The 14,427-nt window shown below is 25.0% G+C and overlaps 1 protein-coding gene across 1 annotated transcript; it reads left to right on the top strand.

Annotated features, from left to right (window-relative positions):
- Window positions 1-536: 536 nt before the first annotated feature.
- Window positions 537-12,961, top strand: LOC145836132 (uncharacterized). The gene is made up of 10 exons (XM_082943943.1): window positions 537-603; window positions 2,545-2,714; window positions 3,778-3,880; window positions 4,504-4,551; window positions 4,618-4,659; window positions 4,952-5,002; window positions 9,837-9,986; window positions 11,305-11,630; window positions 12,038-12,103; window positions 12,522-12,961. The coding sequence occupies exons 1-10, from the start codon at window positions 573-575 to the stop codon at window positions 12,561-12,563; spliced, it is 1,029 nt and encodes a 342-aa protein (XP_082800069.1). The 5' UTR covers window positions 537-572; the 3' UTR covers window positions 12,564-12,961.
- The last annotated feature ends 1,466 nt before the right edge of the window (window positions 12,962-14,427 follow it).

The following is a 14,427-nucleotide window of genomic DNA, read 5'->3' on the forward strand; positions in this document are numbered from 1 at the left end:
AAACATTTTCCAAGTTTACATTTTTAAGTAAAACCTGCCTTTAGGAGAAGTAATACTAAACTTACAACAATAATCACTGGGATAAAAAAGCTTGTTATACAGATGCTAAGTGGCTTAATAGCCTTTTTCTACTCCACAAATAGTATTTTTTCGATGATTAAACTTTGCCTGAACTTTATAATATAAACAAACAAATATTAAAAATTAATGCAATGTCGGAAAACTTTAAACTCACTGCACAGATTTTATAATTTAATGTTTTTTTAAACTAGAAACATCTTGTATGTTTTGTACATGTAAGTTGTAACAAAAACATGCTTGCAAAGTTAACTAAGTTCAAGTAACAAGTCTAATGCAGATGATATTGTAAGGAGATACAAATTAATGCAGTTTTTTGTTGTAAAAGCTAGCACTGTTATAATTCATGAGTTTAAAGATAGCTAAGTATGATATTATTACATTTATAAGTGTAAAAACGTAAGTTTATAATCTTAGAACATTGTAAATGTTTTCGATAAACGGTTCAAATTTGTTTTAGATATAGTTTTTTTCACGACACTAGTTAAATAAAAATGGGAAAATTTTGGAGAGAAATCTATCAAAGTAAGTTTGTTACTTTTTAAAATAAGTAACTTACTAATGTTCTAGTTAACAAAATCATTTGAAACTTTTTTTGTTGATTTTTACTTGATTTTTGATAAATACTACTATACATAGAATACTATTATAGTACATATTATGTGTTTGAGCATTTTAAATAAAGTTTAATAGCAAAGTAATTGGTTAGAATACTAAACAAGTCTAAAAAAAAATTTTTGTCTAATTTAAATTAACATTTTAACAAGTTTAATACAGTCAACTTGTTTTGAAAAATACTTATGTGATAAGTGTTTCAATAAGCTAACTAAACAAATACCAATAACTTTTCACAAATAAATCAGCTCACACTTATACAACTTAAAAAACAACAACCATATACAAAAACTATAATTTTAAAATTTGGTTTATGGTTATTGCAAATTATTACAAACTTTAGATTGTTGGTTGTACAAGCCATTTATTTCTAATAACTGTCACAATTATAACTATTTTGCTGGTATTTACACTTTTTAAGTTGATATGTTATATGCAAGGTAGCATTTAAAGGTAATAAAACTTTTACTATATATTTTTATTTTGAATTAAACAAATTTCAAATTGTTGGTAAACCGCATAACCATTGGCTTCCAATAACCGTCACAACTAATATTGCTTTGGTGACATTTACAATTTTTAAGTTGATAAATCATATGCAAAGTAGTATCTAATGACATCATAGTTTTAGAACTTTTACAATATGCCAACAGCTTATTTGTATGCGAACTAATAAGAACTTTCTCAGCTCTTTAATAGAGCAAAAATGTTTGAAAAAAATAACAACTGCAATAACTAATTTTACAACTAAAAAGTTTATCTTTTTTTATGTACATTTTAAATTAATTTGGACGAAACATTTTCAGTAAATAAAATTGTATTAATAGTAAATATAGTAAATTGAAATAAATGTCTCAGTTCTAATAGTTTTTTTTTATAAAAAACAGTATTAATAAATTAAATTCAAAACATTGACATTATATTTACTTTTTTATATAAAACGTGAAAGTCTTATTCTTTTGTCAAAGTTTTTTCTAGCTTTTATGTTGAACTTTTTTATGGTAACAGTAAGTGTTTTTCTTTCAAAGTTCAATTCTGAAACTATAAAGATTGATTTGGAAAACTCCTTCATAACAGCAACAAGGTCTTTTTCACGAAAAAACACTTGAAAAATAATTTTATGAAAAAGTTCAGTTCAAAAACCAAAATATATTGTACATAAGTATATAACTTAATTTCGTAAAAAGTTATTAACTGCAACGAGTACTTGAAATATTTGAAATATGTGAGTAAGACAGCAGTCAAGCACTTAATGTATTGCTAGAAAAAAATGAGATTAACGTTTTAAAGTACATACCTTAATAATAAGTTTTCGAAAATAAAAAGTATTTTTTCAAAGTGAGTTAAAATAACAAGTTAATTAAGTTGTAATTAAAAAATATTTATGAAAATGTAAACAAACTTTATTATATATTTATCTATAAATGTTTTAGTATACAACAGCAATCTTGATATATGAATTATTTTAATATACATTTAAATATCTTAATGCACAGTTCTTCTTAAAAGCATAACACCACAATAAAAAAATATTCTATTTTTTAAAAAGTTAATAAGTTATTCTACATTTAATTTAGATTAAATAACATTTTAACATTTTAAACAAAAGCTGTCCCGTAGTATGCTTTTAGTTTTTGTTAGAAGAAACTTAAGTATTGATTTGAACTTAAGTTAATCTAAGTAATGTGTTTAAGCTGTTTTTTAAGATTTCTAGTTCATCTCAAAGTACTTTTAATGGCTTAAAACTTTAGCCCACAACAAAAAAATGAAAAATAGTTCGTAAACTGTTAGACTATACAGTAACTAAAACCTTTTGTTTCATATCAACAACGTCAAACAATTTATTTTCAGGGCTGTTCATTTTACTGTTGCTTGTGTTACAATCAACAAGCCTTCCCACCGAATCCCTGATATCAAGCAACAATGTCGAGTGTTCTAAATGTGGAAATTCAACATTGTTATGCATGAGTGGTCACTGGTCATCTGTTGACTGTTCAAAATGCTCATGTTCCTGTGAGACTGTTAGTTTTCGTATTTTGATTAAAATGAAACAGCTTGTAAGACGTGTACAGTTAAAGACAATTTACTCAATACCATTTTAAAGAGATAAAGTATGCAGTCATTATCAATATAAAAAGAATTATTAAATTTTATTAAAATAAAAAATTAGTTATTTTTCACAGTTTTTTTATTGATAACGACTGATGGAAAGTCGAAACGGCGTCTAATAAACTATAAACCCTCCTGTGTTTTACTTTAAAGTTATTAAGGTCAATTTAAACACTCATTTATTTCCAACTCTGTTATCATACATTATGTCAGCAAACTCTGTTAAATTTATAATCTTTATAAAATTCAACATACTAATGTCAAATTTATCTAACAAATTTAATTTAAAACAAAATCGTGATGAATACAAAAGTATATAAAACATTATTTAGTTTTAAAGTATTAACGTTTTTAGCTCAAATCAGATTTCTGTTATATTTGGAAAAAAAAAGTTAATTGAGCTTAAGTTTTAAGATTAAACTTTAGTAATTCAAAGTTTATTAGACTGACTCACTTAAGTGCTGTGTTGTGCTTTTGTCAACTTGTAGATAGAATTTACAATTTCAAGTTTAATCAAAATGCTTAAGATAGAGAGTGTCCGCTTGGCTTAGAATGCAATTATTGTAAAATCACTCATGTGTGACTAAAAACTCGAGCTAATTACGGATTTTGACCTAAATTTCATAAATTTTGGGTAAATACATGCAACCATGTATGACTAATTTCTCACACGTTTTGTTTACCATTTTTTTCTAAAAATGTTGCTTTTTGAGACTTAATCCGAGCAAAATTTTTAAATTTTGTTTTTAAGAAATTGAACTTTGTTTCGTATCTCTGTTTTAAAAATAAATAAAGAAGTTAATTTATTTTTAATTTTAATTATAAGTTTTTTTTTTTGTAAACACATTATCAATTAACTCTACAGTAAGTTTTATGAATATAAAATAGCAAAAAATTTATAGTTTTTTGCAGAGTTTAAACTATGATAAAATCTAAAGTATTTAAAATGATACCAATATTTACTTAACCGTTTAGGACTCACAATGCAGTGAAAACGAATACTGCGGGGCTCAAGGATTCAGTGAAGGTGGAATTCCAAAAGGACATGCTTGTCTATATGCACCTAAAGGTGTTGAAGGTTAGTTTGTTTTATGAAGTTTCAATGATAAATTCATATACTTAAAATAGTTTTCAAGGTAAATTTATTTTTCTGCTATTCAGATACTGTGAGGTCAATTTATTTCTTAAAAACATTTAAATGCTTTGAACTAACAAAATCATAATAAACTTAGATCTTAAATTGTACAGACTAAAAAATATCATATAAATAACAAATTTCTTGAAATAAAACATATTATCAATTAATGACCTTACTATTAGTTTCTTATTTGTTAAAGTAAAAAAACAAATATTTTTAAAATAAAAGCTAAACTGTTAATCAGTCAATAATTATTTATTATAAATAATAAAACAACTTACTTACTTAAAAATTTGATGAAAAATGAATCATGTTTTAAACCGAAATTAAAATGTAATTATTCAAATTTAAAACTATTTTCTCTATTTAAGTTTAACTTACTTGGCCGTTTGCCGTGTTTTTTCTTTACTTTAAAAATACTTAACAAATAATTTTTAATCAATAATCACATTACAAAACTATTGTTAAAATTGACGGCTTTGTTTTTTGTTTGTTCTTGAGTAAAAAAGAAAAAGTAAAAAAATAAATTAAAATACGATTGAATTTTGGTAACTATTTTTCAGACATCAAAATAACTCCAGAAATGGCAATGCAAAGGAACATAGAAGAAGGTTAGTTGAAATAAATCAAGTTGTTAAGAATATCAAGATATGTTACTAAAATTTTTAATTTAATAGGTCTGGCTCCGAATGATGCTTCTGTTGAGGATTACCTTACAGGTTGGTGTTGCAATTAAATATATTTTAATTAAATGTTTTTTTTTGTTTTTTACGGCAAATTTTTGTTTTGATTAGTGTTTTAAAAAGATTTTTGATTTAAGGATAAATTTAAATTTTGCTTAAATTTTTATTCTATTTACTCACTCGGAGTATTGTTTGCAATCTTTATAAATGGTTGTTTTTTTAGAGAAACTATTTAAAAAATATTAAGTGATTTACAAATTATTTCAATACATGTTTCTGGTGTATTTAATAATGCTTTTTTTTTGATCCTTAAATCTAAAACTCTCAGGTTTCGAACCTCCGATAGAAGATGAAAATAATGAAGAAAATAGTAATGAAGGTCAGTTTGTTCACAAACTTTATAAAATTTGCTTATAAATTTTTACCTTTAACGTCTACTTTTTTTTAATCAATTAAAAAGCTATTTTAATTTAAAACGGCAAAACTATATTTTTAAACAAAATCTACAACAAATAATTTAAATTTTTACAAAGTATATTTGACAGCTAAATAAAAGGCTTAAAACTAATTTACGATAATTTCAAGATAAACTTGCGCTGTGTGCAGCAATGCGTGACTAATGCTGATTACGATATTTGTTTGTTGCTAAGCAACATGCGCGTATCGCTCAGTCACGAGCGGAATGTTGACGACTCACGCAGCTTACTGCCTGGCAACGAAACATCTGTTGCCTAGCAACTAGATGGCACATTTTGCAATTCTAGTTTATCATTATCTTCGGAGAAATACAATCGATGCGATTTTTTTCATTTTTCCAACGATCGATAAAAATCTCCTGCAGCGGTAAAAATTTGTTTGTTTTACTTTGTGTTGTTTTTTTTTTTCAATCAAACTGTTGCGGTTCGGTTTTTAAGCGAAAACAAAAAGGACTTTTAAATTTAGGATTATAAGTTATCGCTGCATACTTTAAGTTTTTTGCTTTGGGTTTTAAAAAGCTGCTAAAGTTTTTTTTTAACTTTTTATTAAACAAAAATTCTTGAAAAGAAGTTTGTTGCTTTTTAATTCAATTGTAAGAAGTTTTATGCTTTGAATGTTTATAAAATTATAGTAAATTTTTATTTATCTTGGTACATTATCGTTAAAAATGGAATAAACCTGTATTGATTGAAACACAAAAAATTATGGTTAGAAGCCACAATCAATTAAAACATGCACACAATAACATCTATCAGAGAAAAATACTAAACAAACAAATTTTAATTGAAAATTGATAGGCGATAAGCTCGAATATTTTAAAACGTCAAACGCGCATTGATGGAAAGATTTTTATTTGTTAATATTTTTTGACGTTTCATTTATAAACAAAAGCTTTTCATTATCATGGTTTATCAAAATAAACGGGTGACAGACCATATAAAAAACTTAAGAAACCTTATAACTTATTTAAGCGTAAATAAAGGTGATTTTACAGAAAATATATTCACTGAGTTTGTGTATAAACTTTTAAGGTAGAATTTTAATTTGTAGCTTTATTTTTACTTACTAAAAAACAACTGTTTAAAATTATTAAAATTTGTTTATAAACAAAGTGAAAAACCATAATGAAGTTAATAAACACCTTTTTAAAGACTATCCAAAATTTAAAACAATACTTGTTTTTGTTTGAAGTACAATAACAAATTATTTACTACGTTTTTAATGATTATTATACGTTTTAATAATAACATTTCAAAATTGTTAAATTTTTGTTAAAACCAATAACAACTTAATAACCAATTAAATTAAATTTTTAAAATACATTTAAGAGTTTTGTGTAAAGTAAGTTTTGTTGAAATTTCAGTTTTATTATATAAACACATATTTTTTAATCATAAAGTTTATAAAAATAAAATAAAATAATAGTACTTGTAGAAAAAATTTACTAATTTTTATAACAAGTAAATTTTATCTTTATCTATATTTAAATATGAATTGTTTCGTACTTAACATTTATACTCTATTCTACTTAGCTAATTCAATTTATAATTAAGCATTTGTTTACAATTAAAAAATGGTGTGGTGTCTATATTAAAATTTGTATTGCTTTATTTATATATAGGGCAGGAGTGCTGTATTATTTATTTTTGTTTTAAACTCTCATTATTTCCTTATACTTTCATTATTTAACACATTCATATTTCTTTCAGAATTTTTATTTAATCTCTTATTGTTAAAATAATCTCTAATATACTGAGGTATAAATAAGTGTTTATCAATTAGTCAAGGAACATAATTTTACAAAGTCTAAAGATATAGAGAGGTGAGATAGTATTTAAAAACATATTTTAAAACAAAAATTTACAAAAAAACTAATATTTGCAATGTTAACAAAACTAAAATATTATTTTTTAGATTTTTATAGAATTCTAAAATGCGTAGCTTAACGAGAGTGCGTAACGTCATGAGTGCGTAAAGATGCGAGAGGTTACTGTATTTCTAATGTTAACTTAGGTGTGATCAATGTAAATAGGACGTTTATAGTTTTAAAGTTACTATAATACCAGACTTATAGATTTAGGTTTAACACTATTTTTATTTAGTTTAGAATACAAGCACATTTTTTTTGTCAATTTCTTTGTTATTTATTCTACTTACTAACCAGAATTCTTCAAGTAAAAACATTTTTGTACAAAACTGTACTAAACTGTGAATAGATCGATTTCAACTTATTTTTATTTATAATTTAATAACTTTTCATTAAACATAACAAAAATAATTAAAACTATTTACATGTTTAAGTGTATATATTTGAACTCAGAAAAAGTATCTTCACTTAAACTACAACAAAAATAGCTGTTATTGATGTTTTTTTAATGTTAAGTTATACATTTCTGAAATTAACAACAAAAAAACAGGATTTTCAAAATAAAAACGGTTCAAAATAAATATTTTCAATAGAAGCTTTAACGCTTGTGTGAGATTTATGAAAACGATAAGCTTTTACAACGCTCCATTTAAAATGAATGCAGCAAAGATAATATGAGGTTTGCAATCGATATATGAAATGCACGAAACTCAATCACTTATCATATCAAGTCTCATCGCTCGAAAGTTTTTTTAAACTTATATGTGAATTTTTCATCACGATCTTAAACTTTTTATCACCTCTCTTTTGTTTATCTTTCCTCAAGAATCACGGCCTTAAAAAAATACTTAAAATAAAAAATACTTAAAAAATGCATAAAAAAATACTTTGAGGTAGAATACGAAACGCAATGTTGTTTTAACTTCACAGGTACTTTTTTTTTACGTAGTTGTTGAATATGTTTTCAAGTTATAAAAGTGTTTTTAACTAAAGAATTTATAGTTTATGTCTTACCACTATAATATAAACTATTAAAAGTTTATACTTAATAACCAGCCATGGTTTTAAACTTTTAAATAACACATTGGGTTACGTTGCATTAACTGCTTGAATATATTCTAAATACTAAGTTGTTGTAGTTTTTTTTTTTTTTTTTTGCGACAAACGCACGTTTGTATTTTCAACATGAAATAATCAAAAACAGGTTAATTTTCATAAAATGTCACTTATCAATTTGACAGTCTGAAATACAACCTTTTTATACAGTTTTTAACCCAGTTTGAGATCTAGTAGCATCTTATTTCTTTGATAAAATTTTAGTTCGTATGAACCAACAAAAGTTTTGGTGCATTTTTTCTTTTTTTGTAAATCTCACCAATTTCAGGCAATTTTATTCTACAAAGCGAAGCATATATGAGCGATTTTATTCGAGTCGTCTATGCAATTCAATACTTGAATACCGTGCAGAGAGTTATAAACGCACATTTACAAATGAACTCTCCAAGCTTTTAAAGTGTGATTCAACTTTTTGTTCTTTTGTTCGAGCGATTCGTCAATTTCATACACACTCGAGTTGCTTTTGTAAAATGAGGGCCTTTATCGCCTTTCACTCGAACAAAACGCCGCTATTGTGACGTCATAAACAATTCGTCGTGGAAAATTTTACCGAGCGCAATTTTTTCGTGTCAAAAAAAATACTTAATATTTTTGTTTAATTTTCACGCAAATTGATTTCATCGATTCTCGGTATGGTTTTACTTTTTGTTTGGTAAATTCGATTTACCGCAAGACGCGTTAAATCGAGTGTTTTGAATTTTCTTGTAAACAATTTATGTGCGGTATAGGGGGTAAGAGAGTGCAAAACGTTTAGTATGAAACGTTTAGCAGTCAAAAAATTTCAAAATTAAAGTAAGTTCTTATGAAGTATTCTAAGGGAGTATTAAAGCTAAACAATGTTTTAATATCACCTTAGAAGATAGAGACATTTAAGAACAAAATTAAAACTTATTTTTAATTTTTATACGTCAAAAAGTTGTTTATTAATAAAATTCTAATTAAGACAGTTTCAAAAAACTTTTTTTCTAATTACATAATTTCGATTTAAAGTCGCGACTATTTGAAAAAGACACCTTTTCTCAACAAGCAGTCAAAAAAGTTTGATAGTTCAACTTAAACTGTTTAAACCTCATAATTTTACAAACCAGCAGTCAAACAGAATTTCTGTTGAATGAATTGTTTCTATCATTTTTAAAAACGGCTTAAAAAGGTTTTACACAAAATGATAGAAAATGCATGCTTAACTTTACACGTTTTAATTTATTTGCATACAACGTAAAGTTTTTCGAAAGTTTATTATGTCAAACTTCTGATAGTCTTAAAAACCATGTACTTTTTCATGTAGTTTATCAAGTAGTTATGTGTACAAAATAAAACTTGTATGCTTTTATTGCTTTACAGGATATTTTTTTTGAATATGATATAAAATATTCGATTTTGAAAGTCTGTTTTTAAGTAAACTTTGATTTAGTATGCAATTTGCTATAAAAACACATGTTCTTATGACCTACTAAGAATAAATCTTGATTAAACTAATATGCAAATAAAGCTTGTTAACTTAAATACTATGCTAATTATACTTTAATAGCACTAAACTCATTAGTTATACTGTTTAAACTTTACCTTTGATTTTACCAAAGTTTCTTACAACGTTTCTAAATAACCAATGGCATTTGCATAATCACCTGTTTTCTTTATCAACAAAGGTATTAGCTAAAATACATGTTACATTTTAACCGAACAAAAATACATTTATAACCTACTTTTTACTGTTATTTTTTACTGTTATTTTAACGTTTTCAATTTATTTCAGACGATAATTGTGTACCTAATTGTCAAGTAGAATCACTTTGTATGTTTCCTTGTGAAAATTTCCCCAACGCCAAATGTGTTCCTGACAATTGTTCCTGTTCTTCTAAATTTGATCTGAACGGAAATGAACCACTCTGCTATGGAGACCCTGGTATTTTTTTTTTTGGAAAAACTTAATAGTTAACACTTTTAAACTCTATTAGCACTGAATCTTAAAAAAGAATAAATAATGTTCGAAAAAGTGTAAGAAGATTAAAAACTGTTAAGCAGACTGATTTTTAGTTTTATAATAAAAACCAAGAAATGCTTTTTACTGAATGATGATATAAGTATTTTGTTACGTATTCTTTAGATTATATACTTATAGCTTAAGTTGCTTAAAAATTTAAGTATACTATTTTACATTTTAGTCTTCAATAGTGCACTCTACTTAATTTATTAGTTGTCAGGAATTAAAATATAAAGTTTTTAAGACAGAAAGTTAAATTCGCTGAAAACTTTTTCAACAATAAAGTTTATGTTTTGTGAGTAAAAATTTACGCTTTTGTAAAAAACTAAATGTTTTTAAAAATTTTTAACAAAACTTAATAACATACACACCCTAAAAAGCTTTAGAAAGTTTTCACGAACGTTTTTTTTTTAACATAAAGTTTAATAAACTAAAAACATTTCACAACACATTGCATTTTTTGTGGAAATTTTTATGGGTGAAAATTTGCACTTTTGTAGAAACCAAAAACATTTTTTTAATAAATTAATAAGAAAATAATAATAAACACGCCCAAATAAGCTTAAAAAAGTTTTTAGAACATAACATTTTTGTAAAAAAAACATAAGAAAGGTCATCTGAAAATTTCGGTGCAACCACGATTTTTAACGGTGAACAGAAACAATGCGTAAAAAATCACCAGTTACCGCATGTATTTGTAAAGTGTGATTTATTTGATAATAGCCCAAAGCTATATAAGACGGAGAGGTGATATTTATCAACAATTTTTTGTTTGATTAATAAGTAGATAATTGCAGTGAAATCTTTATGACTAAAGTTTAAATAATTAGTCATTTTTAAATGTTGAACTTTTTTAAGTTAGATATTGTGAATGACACTTTTTAAATATTTTTTACATTTGTGTCATTAAATCTGTACAAAAGCAATGAAATTTTTGTTTTTAAAATCTTTGAAGGCTTTAGATATCTAAATTTAAAATACCTTGCATTACTTGTTTTGAAAGTTTTGTACGTTAAATAATATTTATTCTCTGTTTTATAAACAAATGTTTGTAAACAGTGTTTTAATTGTTAACATATTTAACTTAAACGTAAACGTAATTAATGGATCAAAAATTATTCTTTAATCAATTTTTCTAAACAAGAATGCTTTTGTTTTGTATTATGGTTTCCAAAAACAAACTGCATCGAAATTTATACTTTTTTTTAAATGAAAGTCCTACACAAGTTTATTTTGTTAGATTCAGTCGTCGATTTGGAAGAAGCTCCTGACAACTTCGAGGACTGGTTCCCCATGGGCCCCGACTATGAACCTGAAGAACCTGAAGTAGAAACCACAACTTTTACCATGGCAACAACTAACTCCTTAACAACGACCACAGAATCCTCCTTTATAACCAAAACTTCAACCTTGACAACCTCACAACAACAAGATGTTACCACGGCAACCACTGATTACTTACCAGTGACAACGGTGGCCACTCCCACAACTTTCTTGCTACAGATGGTCCTACTTCCCGTTGTTTTGCTGCTGGTCGCCATGACAACCGTCCTCGTTGTTAGAAAGGTGGTTTAACAAAATGTTTTGATATGTTTGTACTACTTTCGTTTGACAATTTTTTTTTTATAACCGCTTAAAATTTATAAACATCTATATGTAGTTTAATGTAAACTCATTTCTGCTTTAATTGGTTGCATATAGTTTAAGATTTTCTTTAAAAACTATAAAACTTTAGCGGTCCAAAATTTTTTTTTTAATTAAGCTGATTATTTAGTTGAGTAACATTTGATAACTAAACTATACCAATCATTCGAAGTAACATAGTTTTTTTAACAGTTACTTGTAAACTAATACTTTGTTACTCACATTTTACTTCGATTAAAACTGTTTCTGACATTAATTTCAAAAAAATCCAATATTAAGAAGTTAGTATAAGTTTGCAATATTTTTAAAATTCGAGGGATTTTTTACAGATATATCAAAACATGAACTCTAACAAGAAAAATTCAAACGTTGACCGAGCCAAGCCTAATGACCAGGTAAATTTATTATTTATTTAATACTTAGGTACCAAAATCTAAGCAAGCTATGTTTTATACTTGTAGTTTTTTGTTAAAAACATATACTTTTGTTTTTTATTGTTTAAATAGTAATTTTTATAGCTTTAATTAGCTTAGTACTACATCAATAATACCAGGTATGACTAGCTTAGGATGAATATATATAATTGAGGCTAAATTAGTTATAAAGATTATCTAAGTTCAAACACTTTAACTCAGCTAGAAAACTAACAAGCAACAACTATAAAAGTTTTGTTTCAAATTCTACAAAGCTACAATGTTAAAACTTTTTTATAATAACTAAATTCATATAAATAAATTCATATAAATAAAATCATATAGCTAAAGTTTTAACTACTTTTGAAAGTAAAATTTATAAACATACTTTACACAACAGGAGTCAGAAATTTTAAAGCCATTGAAAACAGAAGAAGTATGAAACTGTCGTAAAACGTGTGTAAATAAAAAGGAGTTGTCTTGAAGAGTGGTTTAATAGCCTAAAGAAATCAGCGTATAAATAAAAATGTTTTTTCAAAAATATAACTTTTAATTTAATTTAGTGGCCTTAAAGTATATTTATTATACGTTTTTAAAGCTTTTAAGTCTGAGGAATCTGTATTGATGTATAAGGTTTATAAAAGTAAAGAAAATAAAAGCTGGTTAAGTTTGTTCACTGTCTTTAAAATAAAGTTTTTTTATTGTAATATAAAATGGTGAACCATAGAAAATTAGAATAAATTCTTTCAAAAAAGTATTTTTTATACTAAAGTGCCAAATGTTATATACTTGAAATGGTTTTCTTAAAATAACTTTGTTAGAAAATTAGTTTTCTTACTTCGAGTGGCTTTGAAATTTTTTTTTTCTTTTCTTTTTTAATTGAAATAACTTTTTTATGTACTTAGTGAAAAAATAACTTAAACTAACATTTTTATAAAACATTTTTACTTGTAGAGTAACATTTTTACTATTTCAATCAAAAATTATTTAATATTTTTAGAAAACTAACCTTTATAAAATATTAACTAAATTTCATATGTATAAACTAATACAAATACAAAATTTTCAATTTCTTTGTTTTTTATTTCGTTATGTCAAAATAGTTTCAAACTTATACACTTTAGTTTATAACAAAAGTTATTGATTTGTGAAAACATATACTAAGAGGAAATGTATTAACAAAACAACGTTGTACAACTAAACACTAATAATTGCTACACTTTTCATATAAACACATACTGCTGTATACTTAATTGTACAAAAACTTGTTTAAATTTTCTTTTTGAACTTTATTGTACTTTCAATTACTATTGTGCTGAGCAATCATTATTTTTCTTTTCTACATTTTTCATTGTGCTTTGCGTTTAATAAAAAAAGTTGCGATGTAAATTAAAATGTTGTTTTGTTCTTTGTAACCGTAATCCCCTATTCGACCACGTTTTTTATTTTACATATATTTTTGCCAGACAAGTTATTTGGAAAATTTTAAGGTAAAAGTTTGCATTTTTCAATGGAATTTAAAATAAAATAACTTAAGGTTTACCAATTAAGTAAAAAAATAAAAAACACGGCTAAAAGTTAAACTTTCAAGGAATTAAAAAAGCTACTATTTTTAACACAGCTAGCTCTTTTGCTTGTACTTGTAAAACTTTTTAACAAATGTTTGATGTTATCTCATTAAAAATAACGTAATTTATCTTTTTTAGTACAAACTATTTTTTAGGTTCTTATGTATGTAATGTAATATCGGTTTTAATCAAAACAAAGTTAGATGGTCCAAATAACTTTTGAAATAAAACTAAACAAAAAACTTTTGAAATAATTTTTCGGTTTAAAAGTTTTAAATGTAACTTATATAGTATTTTGTTGGAACAAAAGATAGAAAATTTAAATTATTTCAAAGTTTGTTAAGTTCTAAAATTTAAATTTTGTCGCGGAGTATAAATTTTGTTCTAAATCAATACTTTGAAATAGAAATATTTAGAATACTGAAATAGACTACTAAGTATTTAGTAGAATTTTTCTTAACTCGGATCATGCATTGCTTTAACATTAAACTGCACTTATTCGAAAGATCGTCTTTTAGTTTTAGTCAGTATGGTAAGATCTATAAATAATTTTTACTTGATATGGTATCGTCTTAATAGTATAAAGTCAAGCAGATGTCAGTTTTTTAATCAGGAATGAGTAAATTGAAACTATGCTACGGTTTTCAGTGTATTTTAAAAGGTATAAAAAAATCAAAAATAAATCTATAAAATACTTAAACTACCTTTTTATTTAATTTCTAAAATAAAAGTAATGTA

The sequence above is a fragment of the Thalia democratica genome, chromosome 5, assembly GCF_965202585.1.
Source record: "Thalia democratica chromosome 5, ktThaDemo2.hap1.1, whole genome shotgun sequence".
Taxonomy (NCBI): Eukaryota; Metazoa; Chordata; class Thaliacea; order Salpida; family Salpidae; genus Thalia; species Thalia democratica.

Coding starts and splice junctions, on each gene's coding strand:
- LOC145836132 (XM_082943943.1), top strand. CDS start 573: ATGGGAAAATTTTGGAGAGAAATCTATCAAA. Junction 4,552..4,617: donor GCAAAGGAACATAGAAGAAG/GTTAGTTGAAAT, acceptor TTAATTTAATAG/GTCTGGCTCCGAATGATGCT. Junction 12,104..12,521: donor GAGCCAAGCCTAATGACCAG/GTAAATTTATTA, acceptor TTTACACAACAG/GAGTCAGAAATTTTAAAGCC.